Raw genomic sequence first — 16873 nt, forward strand, 5'->3', positions numbered from 1 at the left:
GGCCCTGAACCAGGCATGGCCCTGAACCAGGCAATGCCCTGAACCAGGCATGGCCCTGAACCAGGCAAGGCCCTGAACCAGGCATGGCCCTGAATCAGGCATGGCCCTGAACCAGGCAATGCCCTGAACCAAGCATGGCCCTGAACCAGGCAATGCCCTGAACCAGGCATGGCCCTGAATCAGGCATGGCCCTGAACTGGCTTCCCTGTGGCTGGAGTTTGGGATATCGCTTAGCAGGTGGCTTAGGTAATAAACTCGGAATTGTTGCATCTCAGGCTCTGGCAGTGGATGTGTCCCCAGCCTCAGACGCCTGCTGTCCTCCCGTCTCTTCCTGTTCACCCAAGCACACATGGCAGTGGTGTGGTGGGCTTGCACGGCTTTGGCCTGTGACTTAATTAGATGCTTCTGTGTCCTGCAGCACTGGAGAAGAAGATGGCTGGCAGGCAAGGCCGGGAGGAGCTCATCAAGCAGGGGCTGCTAGAGATGATGGAGCAAGGTAAGAGTCCCTGGGAGGGTGGAAGACCTAAGTGGAGTTCAGGGCATAGAGGGCACTGAGTGGAGTCCTAGGGTCCTCTGGGATGTGGGTCCTATAGACTGGAGCCAGAGGACCATGACATGAGGCCCATCGTGAAGCCTGTCAAGTTTGATGGCTCCCAGACTCAGGAAATCTGATAGTGGAAGGAAGGGGTACCCTGTACCCAGGCGGGGAACTGTTCTCCAGGGCAACCTTCAAGGGTGGACCAATGGCTTCAGCCAGGCGGTTGCAGAGGCCATTTCTCCATGGAGGCCCTCCTCCATGGCCATTTCTAGTGGCCGTCCACCGGGGCATGAAAGTAGAAGGCGCTCCTTGAGCATCTCGTCTGTTTCTAAGTGGCAGGCAGCCATGGCTTTTACTTTAAGTGCAAGTTTTCTTTACACTTACACATTAGGTCTTCAATATGAACAAATGGTGACTGCACCTATGATGGCTGCGTGGCTGACATTTCTGACTATCAGACAGGACAAGGCATTCCGCATACCTTACCTTTGGGTGCCGATGTCACCTGTCGCCCCAGTTTACAGACATGAGTGTGAGTCCACCCACAGCTGTAGCACACAAGCAGAAGCCCAGTGCAAAGATGGGTCTCCCAGTATTGGTCCAGCAGGTTTCATCCAGGCTCTGCTTACAGGACCATGTTTGTGTGCTCAGGTTTGTCAGTGTCCATAGCACAGGTACTGGGGACCACCACACTTAAGTCCAGTCTTCTCTCGCCACGTCGGGATCCCGTCAGATTCTGACCCTTGTCCTCTGGACTGTGTGGCTCTCTGGATCTTTAAGTCTCAGCTGGTGGGGATGGCCCACAATCCCTCCTTCTAAAATCTTTCTGGGCTGGAGCAAGCTTCTGCCTCCTTAGCGAGGAGATCTGTAGCTCTGTGTGCATGCGTCAAACGCCCAGCTCCCATTTTACTTGTGTCTCTGATTTGGCCCAAGTAGCAGGAATTAGGACAGGAACCCATGAAATAAACGAGTCGTTTCTCATGTGGCTGAAGCCCACATCCCAGTTGTGGCCTAGCTCCTCACGTTGCCTCCATTCCTGAGTATTGGTATGCATTATTGTGATGATACTATGTTCAAGGGACAACCAACCATAGTGATTCATTAATGCCTTGAGTGCTGTCTTCCACATCAAAGAAAGCCGTAGCCCATGGCCCATGGCCCAAGGCCCGTGGTCTGAAGGTGTTGAAAGTTCTACTCTGACTTTCCTGGAGTTGGTAGAATGTCACTGCTGAGCAGAAATATGAAGTGATTTTAATTTGGAATGGGCCCTCAAAGTATCCAGAGTGTGTGTGCCTTGTATGTGTCCTGCATAAGGATGCACATGTATGTGGTGTATGTGTCCTGCATAAGGATGCACATGTATGTGGTGTATGTGTCCTGCATAAGGATGCACATGTATGTGGTGTATGTGTCCTGCATAAGGATGCACATGTATGTGGCGTATGTGTGTCCTGCATAAGGATGCACATGTATGTGGCGTATGTGTGTCCTGCATAAGGATGCACATGTATGTGGTGTATGTGTGTCCTGCATAAGGATGCACATGTATGTGGTGTATGTGTGTCCTGCATAAGGATGCACATGTATGTGGTGTATTTGTGTCCTGCATAAGGATGCACATGTATGTGGTGTATGTGTCCTGCATAAGGATGCACATGTATGCACATGCTCATATGTCAGAGATTGACTTTCAGTGCTTTGCTCATTCTCAGCCTTTTATGAGACAAAGTCTCTCATGGATTCAGCTGGGCTGTTGGACAGTGAGCACCAGAGATCTCATCTCTGCCTTCCTGGTGCTGAGATGACATGGGTCACCATCGTGCCCATCTCTTTGTGGGGATCTGTGCTCGGGTCTTTATGCTCACAGGGCAGGTTCTTTATTGATGGTTCTGTCTCCACAACCCCAGGTTATTCATTTAGATCTTGGGTCAGGGAAATAAAAAGAATTGTATAGGTCTAGAGAGTTGGCTCAGTCACTAAAAACTAGGCTCACAACCAAAAATATAAGAATTGTATAAATTCTTTTAAAATGTTATATTCAATGAATAAGGGGGAAATAAAGATGGAAGTTTGATTTTGGCCAACACTAAGGTTCTAGTTTGAATAGTGGAAAAGGAAAACTTCTAGAATGAATGCCGTGTGCCTCATTAAACTCCAACTGTGTCACATGGGTGAAGTCAGACCAGAGCCCATTGAGTATGTTCAGCTACAGCCAGGCCAGTTGGACTGGGGTGCAATGTCTTCAAAGCCATATCAGAGGCCTACCAGCTCATAGATACAGTTAGGAGGAAGCCAGCTAAACTTGTCAGGAAAAAGTAAATATTTTAGGGTTTGGTTTGTATTTGCCTTTCATTTCTATAATGAAATACCAGAGGCAGGATAACTTTATAAAGAAAAGAGGTCTGTTTAGCTCACAGTTTGGAGATTCAAGGGTGTGGTCCCAGAATGCTCACTTCTGATAGTGGCCTTTGTTATGGATTGGAAATAAGATGACTCTGCAGAGTCAGGTGTCTGAACACAGCATTAAGAGGAAGGGACTTACACAGTAGGTAATATTTTAGAATGTGGGTCACGGAGGTGAGGACCTTGAGGTTCATAGCCTAGCACTGCTTCTAGCCAGGTCTCTCTGTTTGCTGACTATCAAAGGTAGAAGCGAACCATCTCAAGACCCCAGAGCAAGCAGCATACACTCATGCCTTTCCTAGCATGAAGAGTGGCAGCTCAGATCATCTGTCCACATGAAGAGTTTCTCATTGGGTATTTGGTTGTGGTGGTAAGTCACTAAGATACCCTTCTTGCCGGCAGAGTGCCAAGGCACCACTCAACATTTGTGGACTGAAGTGAAGTGCCTAAAACTGTGCATGAACACTATCTGCCTCAGTCTCAGGGTCTCTCCAACCTAGGCTCCACCCTTATCACCTCACAGAACCACCAACCACTTCCCGTCACCTGACCTTCCAGTCACCTGACCGACTGTTGGGTTACGTTTCTATCTTCTAAATGCCATTAACCTATGACTCTAGGACTTAAACTCCTCCTGGTGTTGTGGGGGGCCCGGTTGATCACAGGGGCATGCAGTCTGCTGTGATCACCCACCCCTGCTCATCTGAGGCAAAAACAGCCACAGAAAAGCACACCCTGAGCAGGCACGACTGTGTGCCAAGGAGCTTCATTTATGGGTACAAAGATTGGAAGTTTCAGTCTTTTTCATGAATCACGAACCATTATCTTTCTTTTGGTTTCCTTCCCAACCATTTAAAGATATGAGATCCATTCTTAGTTCAGGGACATGGAAACAGGTGGAAGGCTGGCTTGGGCCCAGCCTGCCTCCCACATACCACCCTTTCAAGCTTGCAGAGGGACTGGGCCAGGAACTAGAGTGGCCCAAAGCAGTCTCCACCCTACATAGCTGAGCATCCAGGTGTTGACGGATGCTGCAAATGATTATCAGTGCCTACTACGTACCAGGGTCAGCATTAGTTGACAGACAGGCTAGCTACTGAGACATGTTCCACCCAAACACAGAGCCTGTGGGTCACAGGCATCGGGGAGGCCTACAAATGAAAGCCATAGCAACTGTATCAAGAATGGTAAGAAAGGACATACTTGGGCCACTTGGAGGCCGTGTCATGGGGGTTGAGTGACAGGAGATCTGAGAGATGTTGCTTGTGAGTTAGGAGCCCAGGCTGGCTTTACATTTGGTCGCACAGGAGTACATGGGAACTAGAACATGAAATCCAGGAGAGGGCTCCTGTGGGCAGGGCTAGCACTCTGTGCCTACCAGGCCATACCTGGGTGCTTTCAGGAGTCCTTTGCTTAAATTAAACGCTCTAGGGGCCACACACTGATAAGCCTTCCCAGCCTACCCTAGCTTCTTACAGAGAAGGAGGTAGGGAAGTACCTGGTCCTGAATGTTGGAGACAGAGTCACCAGCAGCCCCAGGAGCAGTGAGTACCGGGCCCCGGGGTGCAGGGGCTCAGGGAAGGGACCAGAAGCTAGGGGCCGAAGGGCAGAGAGAGAGATAAAAGGGTTGGATGCAAGTGTTCTTTCTTCTCCCTTGCACATATGCACGTACCAGGGCTGGGCTGACAGGGACGTGGCCAGGCTGTCCCAGGGAGAGGGCCTGGGAATCTTCAGGGACTAGTCCTTGTCTGTGAGTTAAAGCAGGTGTCTCAGGCTGCAAGGACAAGGGCCACAGGTTTAGCTCTGGAGTGCGCTAGAGGCAGGGCACTTTCCCCCAGGACTCCCATGGGGCAGAGTGTTTGCCTTGTTTTAAATGTGCATCATGAAATACATGGAAAGGCTGGGTGCAGAGCACTGGGTGCCAGGAGCACAGGGGGCCTTTTTGCCTGGACTGGATTTGACATGGCAAGTCCCCCAGCATTCTTATGGCAGCTGGTAACTGTTGCACCTTCCCAGGTTAGGAGCCCGGGAACCCTGCTGGGGGAATCACAGCGCCTCCTCTCTTCCCTGTGGTGGCTGTGGGTGTGGGGATAGAGGTGGGGACAGCTTTTCTGGCTGTGGATCGTGGATTCTGGCTCAGCTCCGCCTTCTCCCAGATGCAGCGGTGGGTGCCCCCTTGTGGTCGACTGCCCTCATGGCGCCTGCCACACTGAGGCCAGACTTCATTGCCAGGCAGCTCAGGAGCTGCAAAAAGAGATACTGAGAGGGAGGGAAGACCTGACTACAGGCATCCCCAGCCATGCCCAGAAGCCTTAGTAGACGCAAGAACTCGATGCCTGCCAATGAACTGTGCTGTCTTCTTGGACAGTCATGCACTTCACACTCACACCTGCAAGTGAACACACATGCACATGTTCCCTGGAGCTTGCCTCAGGACGGCTGATAGGAGAGATCCTGCAGGTAGCCAGGAGTGTGAGATCTTCCCCAAAGTTAACAAATACACATCATGAGTCTCCTGGCCCTTGTCTCATACATCTCCGCCATGCTGCTAGCGTGCCGGGCTGCATAGTATCCCTCACATGGGCTGGTACTATGCTGGGATTTGTGCCACTGTCAGCCAACTGCAACGAGGAGAGGTGATCTTTTCCCACTATCCCTCCCCAACCCACCTCCTTGATTAGGAACAGGGTCCTGCCCATTTCTAGTGCAGACAATACTCAATCCTTGAATGGCGTCCTTCCCTTCCCTTTCACCCATCGACTTCATGTTTTCTTCAGTGACCTAAGGACTCCCGTATCCTGACACTGGGTGTTTTATAAGAGATGGATTACATTAGTGCTGTGCCCATCGGCATGGGTATGACGAGGCTCTCAGGGGAGTGGGACCATGGAAAACGTCTGCCTGGTTTCTGTGTGTTTGCACACACACTGCCTGGCATGCATACGTGTGCTTCCACTGTGAACGTGCATGTGCGTGTTTCTGTGCATGTCTGTGTCAGGTCGCTTTCATAGAGGTTCATGTATAAAACATGCACAGCTCTGTGTTCCCCCTGCAGCTCTGAGAAGAGATGAGCAATGATGGAGACAAAGGTTGGCCAGAGAAGACAGCTGACCCCGTGACAGGATGGGGCACAAGCCCCACCCCCACACTGCCCTGGCCCCACCCAGCGTTTCTTAGCAACAGGCCCTGCCACCAGGACTATTTTGGGAATTGTGGCTTCTTACTGAATGTGATTCTAGGCAAGAGCTCTGTGCACGGCCCAGAACAGGACCACAGGACTGCTGAGCTGCAGGCACTGACACGGCAATGCAGTCCTGCCGTGTTAGATGGGACTGGGGGCCTCTGGGCCTTTCAGGGGCAGGTTTGTTACAGTGATGAGGAGGAGGTGTGGTTGGAAATCACAGCAGACAAGGGCCCTTTCTCAGGCTTGAGTCCACCTCAGCAGTGAACAACTACCCCTGTCCCCACCTCACAGGGCAGTGAGGGGCTCAGAGTGGCAGGACCCACCTCACAGTCAGCTGTGTCCAGAGCAGCACCCACTCTGGTGGTGCTAACAGAATCTCTAACAAGCCAGGTTCATCAACCTGTCCTCAGTTAGGCTAATTAAAGAGACAAGTTAATAGAGAAAACCAGATTTATTCAGTGGAGAGAACCGAAATGCCCAGTGAATCCTCAAGTGAGGTTTAGGTTTAAATAGAAGGCGGGAGGTGCACAGCAAAGCCATCAGGGTGAGGCCTTACAGGCCACCATTGTCTCTCCAGCAAAGTGGTCTAACAAGCTGTCCCCCCTGTAGCTGGCACTGATTTCAGCCACCTCCTCCTCCCAGCATGAGATTCCTGGGGGAAGTCTAATTCCTTTGGGACCATTGTCAGCCAAATGGAGGGACAAGAGTTTCTCTTTCAAATCTCCATTCCTGACTGGATAATGACTACACATCTGGCCCTCCTGTCTGTCCAACCGTCTCACTGAGTAGCCACAGTGAACACACCTTCCACAGGCAACACATACGAACATAGAGCATACATGCACAGTAAAAACACATGGGCACTCTGTGGGATGTGTCTGTACATATATACACATATATGGTCACTGTGTGGACCAGCAGTGTGTGGTACTGTATGGACCAGCAGTGTGTAGTCACTGTGTAGACCAGCAATGTATGGTACTGTGTGGACCAGCAGTGTGTGGTCACTATGTAGGCCAGCAGTGTATGGTACTGTGTGGACCAGCAGTGTGTGGTCATCGTGTAGACCAGCAGTGTGTGGTACTGTGTGGACCAGCAGTGTGTGGTCACCGTGTAGGCCAGCAGTGTGTGGTACTGTGTGGACCAGCAGTGTGTGGTCACCGTGTAGACCAGCAAGCAGTGTGTGGTACTGTGTGGACCAGCAGTGTGTGGTCATCGTGTAGACCAGCAGTGTGTGGTACTGTGTGGACCAGCAGTGTGTGGTCATCGTGTAGACCAGCAGTGTGTGGTTATCGTGTAGACCAGCAGTGTGTGGTACTGTGTGGACCAGCAGTGTATTGTTACTCTGCAGTATCTGCTACTGGGTCTGTCTCTGGAAGAGGCAGCTTGACTTGCCAGAACTTCTGGACAGGGGATGTGGCCCAAAGAGGAGCTCTCCCCAGGCATAGATGTCAAGACCTCTGGTGAGGCTGGCTCTCCAGCTCTTGCCCTGTGGAGGTGGAAGTACCCTGATGGGAGATGGTAAGCAGGAAGTCAATTTCAGATCTTCTGAGAGATGACAGAAGGAAGTAGATCAGGCAGAAGCTGGGCCTGGGCCTGCGAGGACCCTCAGGGAGAGAGAGCAGTGCTGTCCTGAGGCTACTGTTGACACAGGGATGTCAGCTTTCTCTTCACAAACCACACCAGTATCAAGGAGACCCAGCGCCTGCAGCTCATGTACCTTATGTGACAGTCTATTTCTTACCACAGAAAGGCAAAGAGGCCTGCAGTAATACTGGTCCCACGTTGTAGACAAGAAAACTATGGTTCTTATAGGTGGCAGTGGGTGGGATATGTGTCCTGGTGGGGATCAAGTGAGCAGTCTTGGGGACCCCATGCATTAGGTGGGTGGCTAGGTTGGCTAGCAAAAGGGGGTTTTGACCTTGAGATAAATTGATCCTCTACTCCTGTGAAGCAGCAGCTTGGAGGCCACAGCCAGGAGAACACCCTGTGTGTACAGGGCTAAGAAATCTCTACAGGCCACACTACACACTCTATTCTGTCTCCATAAGCCACGGACCAAGCACTTCACATGGAGAGCCCTCTGTCAGCCTGGGCTGGGCATCTCAGAAGGGACATTCTGATTAGCCTCCCTGGAGCTGGCTGTGTGGCTGGAGTAGTGATTTTGTTAATAGCCATGAGAGGGGCCCAGGAACCTACTGCCTCAGTTTCCCTGTATTCCAGAAGAAATTAGGTAACAGATACTGGCAAAGGGAGACTGGTTTATTTAGGTGGGGAAATAGTTCAGTGGATAAAGCATTTGCCACGGAAACAGAGGGGTCTGATTTCGATCCCAGGACCCAAGTAAAAGAGCTAGGAGTGGTGGCCATCCCGTGAGCCCAGCACAGAGGAGGCAAAGGATGCTGGGCCTCTGGCGCTAGCTGACTGGCCAGCCCAAGCTATCAGGTAAGTTTCAGGCTTATAGCTTGGCCCAAACTGGGTGACAGGAAGTTTTTCATTCTCTCTGCCATTCCTGTATCCGAGCTGTAATTTTATAGGAAAGATGAAGTGGAGGTAGGAACCGTGCATGAAGTGACTTACCTGTGAGATGAATCACCAGAGCAAGGTTTACTCCCCTCCCTGGGAAGTGAAGCTGTCTAATGCCACGGCTTTGTCCTTTCCCTCCCAGCCTGGTTTCCTGGGACATGTTTAATCCTATAGGTCCAATTGTGTTAGGGTCCCTGTTTCAATTCTGGTCCTCAAAAGGGCTCTCCTATGAGTGACAGACCCTCAGATTCCTCAGCAGCTGAGCCTTAGGAGAAGGGGCTGGACTTCCTTGAAGCCCTCATGAAAGGCTGCATGTCCCTCATCCCGGGAAGGCTACTGTGTAAATTCTCACTCGTCTTCTCTCCAGCCTTGGCTTTGATCCTTATTGGGTTTCATAGGCTGCCATGGCCATCTCCAAAGTCTTTAGAACATTTGCCATCTGGGGCAAAGGGCAGCATCTGTCTTAATAAATTCTAGATGCATAGGTGATTGACAGACATTTGCTTCTTGGTGAGTGACAGTGGTGGCACAGAGATGAGTGGCTGCAGTCACACTATGTAACAACCCTAGAACCTTGGGGTATTGACAGTGATCATCTGTTGCTACATGTCAGATAGTCCTGGTCCAGCTGTTGAGGTCTGTTTTTAGGAGGGAACAAGTGGGGGCAGAGAGACCTTTGAAGCCATTTCTTCACCAATGGGTCAAGTAAGTCCCTCGGAGGATGTAGATCTAGGCAGGGCTACCATAAAGGTGTGTGGTAAAGGGGTGGGAGTTGGTGGGGGAATTACCCATCTCCTACAGGTGCTAGAGTACAGGGATACATGGGAAAATGGACCCTTGACACGGAAGGTACCAGAGTCCCCTGGAAAGAGGGATTCCAGCAGAGCATGAGCTATCACACCAGGCCATCCATGACACCCTTTGTAGGAAGGGCCTCTTGCATGAAAGAAGGGTGTGAAAGGAGGCACAGTCTGGCTGATGGCTGAATTTCTTTGCAGATTCTGAAACTAAGGCATGCAGTCCCAAGGAGGGCTCCCAACCTGCGCAGAGTGAGCCATCCGCCGGAGAGCAGGAGACGCTGACCTCGGAGGGTGTCCAGCCCGGAAGCCCCTCGGCCAGTGGAACAGATCAGGCCTCCCAAGATGAGCTTCTGTCCTCCGATGCCCATCTGGATGACACAGGTACTAGATGGAGACCCAGTGGCCTGAGCACTCCCAACCAAGGGCTTGGACGGTTGCTCCACAGTCAAGGCAGCTGTATCTTATAGAACTAAGATTAGAACTAAGGAGTCTAATGACTCCTTCAGTCTCATGGCTGGTAGACCTAGAACTCTTCTTTGGCTTCTCCCAAGTTGGGTGGAAGAGTGGGGGGTCTAAAATGGCCATGCATGACCTCTTGCCACATGCCTCCTGAAGTCAACCAAATGCAGGGATGCATTTCAGCCAACGCCAAATGGGTGTGTTCCTGGGGCAGTGCCCTCACCCTGAAGCAGATGGCATCTTTCCCTGAGTGGTGCCACAGTGGGGGTGTGTGTGGTGGGAGAGCCATGCTGTGCTGTGCCCTGAGTGAGGCTCCTCTGTTGGGCTCCTCTGCTACATGGGAGAAGTTATAGGGTTAACATCAGGGTTTTCTGGAGCACATAGGAACTTGGTACCGTGTTCGCAGGTAGTCAGTGTTGGAGGAGTGGGGGCTGGGCTGGTGTGTTTGTTTTAACAGAATAGACAGGACACTTGGTGACAAGAAGCAAAGCATACCAGAGCTCAGGCCTCACTCTCCCCCCTGACCAAGCAGCACTTGAAGCCACCTTCTGAGAGGGACCTCCCTGGGAGCCTGTTCTCTCATCTGCCCTATGCCTATACCCATGCTGCACAGTATGGGTACTGGAGCTTGAAGCCCACATCTCTCCAGGGTTCTTGGGAACCCAGGCTGTGGTGTGAAGACTCTGAGCTTCTGCTCCAGGTCCCGTGGGTGTCTGTTCCCTGGCCCGTCTCTCTCCAAGCCAGAGCCACAGGGCGCTCTTTGCCAGCTCTCTGTCCCCAGCCTCCCGTCAATGTTAGCAGCTGCTCATGGTATGCGCTCTGCCCCTTGCATGGCTGTTCCTCGCAGTCTCCCTTGGCTTGGAGACACAGTGGGAATTTGGAGTCTGAGGAGTTAAGGAGCCAGAGAGGAAGAGCCCCAGCTGTTGTCCCACTGTCTCACCTTGAGTCCCAGGTAGCTGACCTCAGAAGGCTGTGGCTGGTAGAGTTCTAATGAGTCCGTGGAGCCTCTATTCTGTGGTCACTGCTCCCAGCCCTGGACTTCATGTTCAAGCACTCCCAAATGACTGGGTCTCTGCTCTGAGCCCCTACTGGTAGCTCTCAGTTCTTTGTTCCCATTTGGCTCTGAATAGTTCCAGGTGACGCCTGTGTCTGACCTTGGGGTGCTCTCCAGTTTCAGGGCTTTGGGATGGTCTCCTGGGAGCAGAGTGGGTCTGTGGAGACTATCATGTCTTATGCTGGGTGGGATGGTTTGCATATGCTCAGCCTATGCAATCCTTTGTAAATGCTATCCTTTGTAAGACTTGCATTGGTCATGGTGTCTGTTCACAACAGTAAAGCCCTAACTAAGACTCTGGGTTTCTGAGCGAAGGCAGGACAGGTCCTAGTAGAGCGATGGAAGCCTGCCCTGGGAGGGAACAGTATACAGAGCAACAGAGGACATCGTTGACAAGTCCTTTCTGTGAGGCCACAGAGAATGCTGTCACCTCAGGGGTCAGGGCCTCTGACCAAGGCACTTGACAAAGTCCTTCTGCCCTCAACCAGCCAGGGGTGTGTTAGTGAAAGGCTTAGCACTGCTAAAGATCTCTCCCTGCAGCTACCTGTGGTCTGGGCTACTGACCCTCCCCATCCTAGACACAGGAGAGACTAGGGAGCAGAAGGTGGTAAAATATGGCCTGTGTTGGGCTAGGAGAGAGATAGGAAGCTGGCAGCTGCCATGATTCCCAGGACCTTGGCAACTCAACCCAAGGCCAGCAGGAAGTCCAGTAAAGAGTTATGAGGGATGTAGCTAACACCAAGCCCTGGGCTGTGGTCGGTCAGGGTGACGCCTGGCTCGTGTGTGGGTCTGAGGGGTGTAGGTGTCTCCTTTCCTTGGCTGAGCAGCTTCCCCCATGTGGGTCCTCCCTTGGGGACGGGAGAAGACTTGACTGTGGATATGGATAGGTAGAGAGCGTCTCCACAGCTGTGTTTATTCTTAAAAATTCATGCCAGTGGCATATGGACCTTTTATCCTGGAACTTGAGAGTTTTTCATTTCCCCTGTCTCTTCCCCCACCCCTCTGTGTGTGTGTGTGTGTGTGTGTGTGTGTGTGTGTGTGTATGTGTGGTATGTTTGAGTGTATATGGTGTGTTTGTGTATGTATGTATGTATGTATGTATGGTGTGTTTTCTGTGTGTGGTGTGTTTGCATATGTGTGTGTTTATGTGTTTGAATATGTATGTTTATGTGTGTGTGTGTATGTTTATGTGTATGTTTTGTTTGTATGTGTGTGGTGTATATATGTGTGTATTATGTGTGTGTATGGTGTGTTTGTGTGTATATGATGTATGGTGTGTACATATATGTGTGTGTTGTGTTTGTGTGTGTTTATGTGTGTTGTTTGTATGTATAGTATATATATGTGTGTGTAGTATGTCTGGGATGTGCATATGGTATGTTTGTATGTATGGGTGTGCATATGTATGTGTGGTGTGTGCATGTATGTGTGTGTGCTGTTTGTGTGTGCTGTTTGTGTGTGTGTGTATGTGTGTGTGCATGTATGTGTGTATTTGTGCCTGTGTGTGCTGTGTTCCTGTGTGTGTTTGTGTGTGTGTGTGTGTATGCAGGTGCATGTGGAGGCCTCAGTTTGATAATGGGAATCTAATCTGTCCACTCTTCCACCTTACAATTTGAAGCGGGGTCTCCCAGTCAAACCCAGAGCTGTTCTATATGGCTAGTCATACTAGCAGGCTTGCCTCACAAGGCTTGAATCACAGGCAAGACACCAACCACACCCAGCAGCCTTTCTTTATATGGGTTCTGAGGCTCCAAAGCCTGGTCCCCTTAGCTACCAACCACCTGCTGTGCACTTGGCAAGTGCAGCGGGCAGTAGGGAGCGGCTGGGCATCAGGTGAGGCTCTCATGACCCTTCCCACCTCTCCATTAGGAAACAGTCAGAAAGCCCAGCATGGCTGACTTTCCCAGATGGCAGCTGCTCAGCTCAGAGGACGTCCACTCACAGCGCCCAGGCACGCTGTTTCCTTTAAGCCATCTAGTCACAGCCCCACTGGGACCCGTGTTTGCTCCCTCCTGTGGAGGCTGAAGGGTTGCGCCTATGTTCTATCATCTGGTCTCTATATTTAGTGAGTGAAGCTTGAAGCTACTGTGGCCCTCATCTTTCCCACAGAGCTCAGGAGGACCAGATGCTAATGCAAAGCTGTCAGCTCTCCTTACTGTCCAACGTCCTGCTCTGGGCCTGAGGGAGCAGCTGCATCTGGGCCCTGTCCCTCTGTGCTGAGCTAATTTTATAACAGATGTCACCTGGCAGGAGAGAAATCCAGATTCTCAGGTGTACAGATCATGTGGACATTAAATCCCTCAGCTTTTCCCCACTGACGTCGGGCAAGCTCCCCATGGTGTCCGTGTGGGTGCTAGATTGCACTGGAAGCCTGCAGCTCTACAGTGGTGCTCACTGCTCTTCTTAGCGCTCAGAAGGGCCAAGGTTAGGTGCTTTGTCTGAAAAAACAAACAGACAAACAAACAAACAAACCCCAAACAGATTTTTCCTGAACTTGGCTGAGATCAGGGAAAGCGCATGCTGCCAGCGTAGGCCCTGGCTTTGAAAGGCTCCTTTCTCATTCATGTAATAAAGCCTGGTGTCATTGCTGTCATAGTTGCCCCCACAGTCAAAAGAAGACTCCTAGGTCGGGAGCTGGCTCAATGGTAAAGTGTTGGCCATGCAAGCATGAGGGCCCAAGTTTGATTCCTAGGACCCACGTACACACACTGAGCACAGTGCAGCATGCTTATAATCCTAAGGATGATAGTGAGGAAACAGGAGGATCCTAGGAGCTTGCTGGACAGCCAGCCCAACCTGAGGATGACACTCAAAAGTTAACCTGGCCTGACTCATACACGCACCACACACAAACACAAGAGCCCCCACCCTTGTGTGTGTACACATGTATGTATGTTGTACGTGAGTGTATATGCCTGCTTGTAAGTGTGGATTTGTCTGTGTGTGTATGTGCATCTATGTAATACATGCTAGTGTATATGTGGGTATGTCTGTTGTATGTTGTATATGTTTGTGTGTGTGTGTGTGTGTGTGTGTGTGTGTGTGTGTGTGTGTGTAGAAGGAGTGAAATCTGTCTGAATACTGCATCATCCAGGGTGTGGACACTGTCAAAGTGGCAGGCTGCAGCCTGCCCTTGGCTGGAGGTCCATGTTGACCCAGCTCTCCTGTTCAAGGGAGGTTATGTTTCCTGGTTTCATCCTCTAAAAAGCTCAGGAGGTAGCAACATTTGACTTGCATGGGATGGTTCAGGGTCCTGCTTAGGTCTGGGCTTGGGCATTCCCATGAGTGCATTAGTTAAAAAGGAGGGTGTTGGTGATAATGTTCTGCATATTCAATGTGTGTTTTAAATGACGAATGGGGCTCAGAGAGATCAATTCTCTAGGCTCACTCATCATGTGACTGAGTACTCAACAAGCAGGGGTTCCATGAGGAGGGGCTACCTTGGCTGACAGTGTGAGGGCATGTCACCATGGTGGATGTGGGGGCCTGTCATCATGGTGGGTGTGTGCCATCATGGTGAGTGTGGGGGGCATGCCATCAAGCTGGGTAAGGCATGGTGGTGAGCAGCTCTGAGGTGTCCTGCTTCCTCTTAGCTCAGCAGCAGTATAGGAAGTAGACACCAACAGGTAGTGGGGCCAGGCTATAAACCTTAACAGGTGTCCTTCAGAAATCTACTTCCTCTAGCTAAGTCCCACCCCTTAGAGTTCCTACTCCCTTCCAAATATCACCAGCAGCTAGGGACCAAGTGTTCAAGCAATGGACCTGGAGGGGCGGGAACACTGTCATAGTCAACATACAATGGTTGCTTTCCCAAGATCACAGAGTTCCTAAATATCAGAGTCTGGGTTTGGTTCTATCCAGAACATTCTATAGACCAAACTAGAGCCACTCAGAAGGTAAACCTTTATTTGTCTTCTGGAATATTCTAGATGTTGGTTGTTACTGAGGTCTAGAGCAAAAGTTGCCAATCTGTAGGCTCCAGTTTGGATCCTCCCCACTGCCTGTGTCTGTGTTGACCATCAGGTGACTTATCAGGGCTGGTGACATTAGGTGTCAGTTATTTTCTAAGTCTAGCTCCTCCTTCTTACCTCCTACTGGTTACAGTGGTGGCCCTAGGACTCTGTTACTTCCTCAAGGAAACTAGAACTCTCTGTTCAGTGCGTGCCACTAAGTCACATGACCAATCAGCCAGAAACAATTGAGCTTCAGGCCTCTGGATCACATTAGCTACTTGCCAGTTACCAGTGGCTGCCTGTGGCTGTGGCTAAGCCATGGGTGGGGGCACTGTTCTACTGAGCAGTGCCGAGAGTGAGAGGTAGCCATATGTCCACTCTGGTATGAAGCCAGGAGAGATTTTGTTGTTTGGGTTGGCCAGACCTTCTGGAGCTTTCTATTCCAACAAAGGCTATAATTGTGGCAAAGCCCATATAATCCATGCTGAAAGCAGTTGCCATCTGGCCATCTACTGGGGTACTGGTAGAGAAACCTTTAGTTTCTGACTTAGGGGATAGTTTCGTTTAGAAGGGTTGGAGGTTAGAAGGAAGCCTGGCTGAGACCAGGTAAGCCAGAGGCTCTGGGTAGCTCTCTGTGGGGACACGAGGCATCTCTGAGGAGGAGGGATGTAGAAGTGACACAGCACAGGAAGAGGCAGGGTCTTCCCCTGGCTGAGTCCAACATGGCCTACCAGCTACCAGTCCATACAACCCTGCCCTGTCCTTTCCATATCATATTCCTTCTCTTCCATGTTCAGTGGTGTGGTGGACAATGGATGAGAGTGGAAGAAACTGTGCAAGGTTTGTATGGCTAGCTCAGAGTTTGGTCAGAGCCCTGTGTGAAGGTGCAGGGTTGTCATCCCACCTTCTAGGGAAGTGAAAGCAGGAGGATTGTGAGTTAAAGCAATGGAGTGATGTCTTGTTCAAAAATAAAAGGCAAAAGGAAGTCTGCAGAGCTAGCTCAGTGGGTGTGGTAGGAGTCTGGGGAGGAGCCTCAGTGGGTGTGGTAGGAGTCTGGGGAGGAGCCTCAGTGGGTGTGGTAGGAGTCTGGGGAGCTAGCTCAGCAGGTGTGGTAGGAGTCTGGGGAGGAGCCTCAGTGGGTGTGGTAGAAATCTGGGGAGGAGCCTCAGTGGGTGTGGTAGGAGTCTAGGGAGGAGCCTCAGTGGGTGTGGTAGGAGTCTGGGGAGCTAGCTCAGCAGGTGTGGTAGGAGTCTGGGGAGGAGCCTCAGTGGGTGTGGTAGGAGTCTGGGGAGGAGCCTCAGTGGGTGTGGTAAGAGTCTAGGGAGGAGCCTCAGTGGGTGTGGTAGGAGTCTGGGGAGGAGCCTCAGTGGGTGTGGTAGGAGTCTGGGGAGGAGCCTCAGTGGGTGTGGTAAGAGTCTAGGGAGGAGCCTCAGTGGGTGTGGTAGGAGTCTAGGGAGGAGCCTCAGTGAGTGTGGTAGGAGTCTAGGGAGGAGCCTCAGTGGGTGTGGTAGGAGTCTGGGGAGGAGCCTCAGTGGGTGTGGTAGGAGTCTGGGGAGGAGCCTCAGTGGATCCGGTGCTTGCCCTGTAGGCATCAGGATTTGAGTTTGGATCCCCAGAAATTATGTAGAAGGAAGATACTGTGGCATGTGTCTGCAACTCAGGGCTGTGGGGGACAGAGACAGGATCCTGGAGGCTCTTCACTGGCCAGTGAAATGGCAATCTCCAGTTTCAAAAGGAGACAGGGAGCAATAGAGGAAGACATGCTGTCAAGCTCTGCACTCCCAACAACCCCCCAGTGCATGCATTCGTGTGTCACACAACATATACAGAGAAGAAAAAGACATCTGGTATAAGCCTCCATTTGCTTAGTCCATCAAGGCCTTGGCAACAATTGCTCTATAGTAAAAACCAAAGACTTGGGTGAGAATATATGTGGCCTCCAGCCTGTTTGACCTT

General features: G+C 51.1%; 1 protein-coding gene across 3 annotated transcripts in view; it reads left to right on the forward strand.

Annotated features, from left to right (window-relative positions):
- The window catches only part of Phactr3 (phosphatase and actin regulator 3), a 215404-nt gene that overhangs the window by 131238 nt on the left and 67293 nt on the right, over window positions 1-16873 (forward strand). For all 3 annotated transcript variants that reach the window (XM_031372946.1, XM_031372947.1, XM_031372948.1), the window contains exons 3-4: window positions 419-496; window positions 9650-9832. In XM_031372946.1, the coding sequence (XP_031228806.1) occupies window positions 419-496; window positions 9650-9832 (261 nt within the window). The remainder of the gene's footprint in view (window positions 1-418; window positions 497-9649; window positions 9833-16873) is intronic.

Source organism: Mastomys coucha, unplaced genomic scaffold (genome assembly GCF_008632895.1).
Source record: "Mastomys coucha isolate ucsf_1 unplaced genomic scaffold, UCSF_Mcou_1 pScaffold15, whole genome shotgun sequence".
In the NCBI taxonomy this organism is placed as follows: Eukaryota; Metazoa; Chordata; class Mammalia; order Rodentia; family Muridae; genus Mastomys; species Mastomys coucha.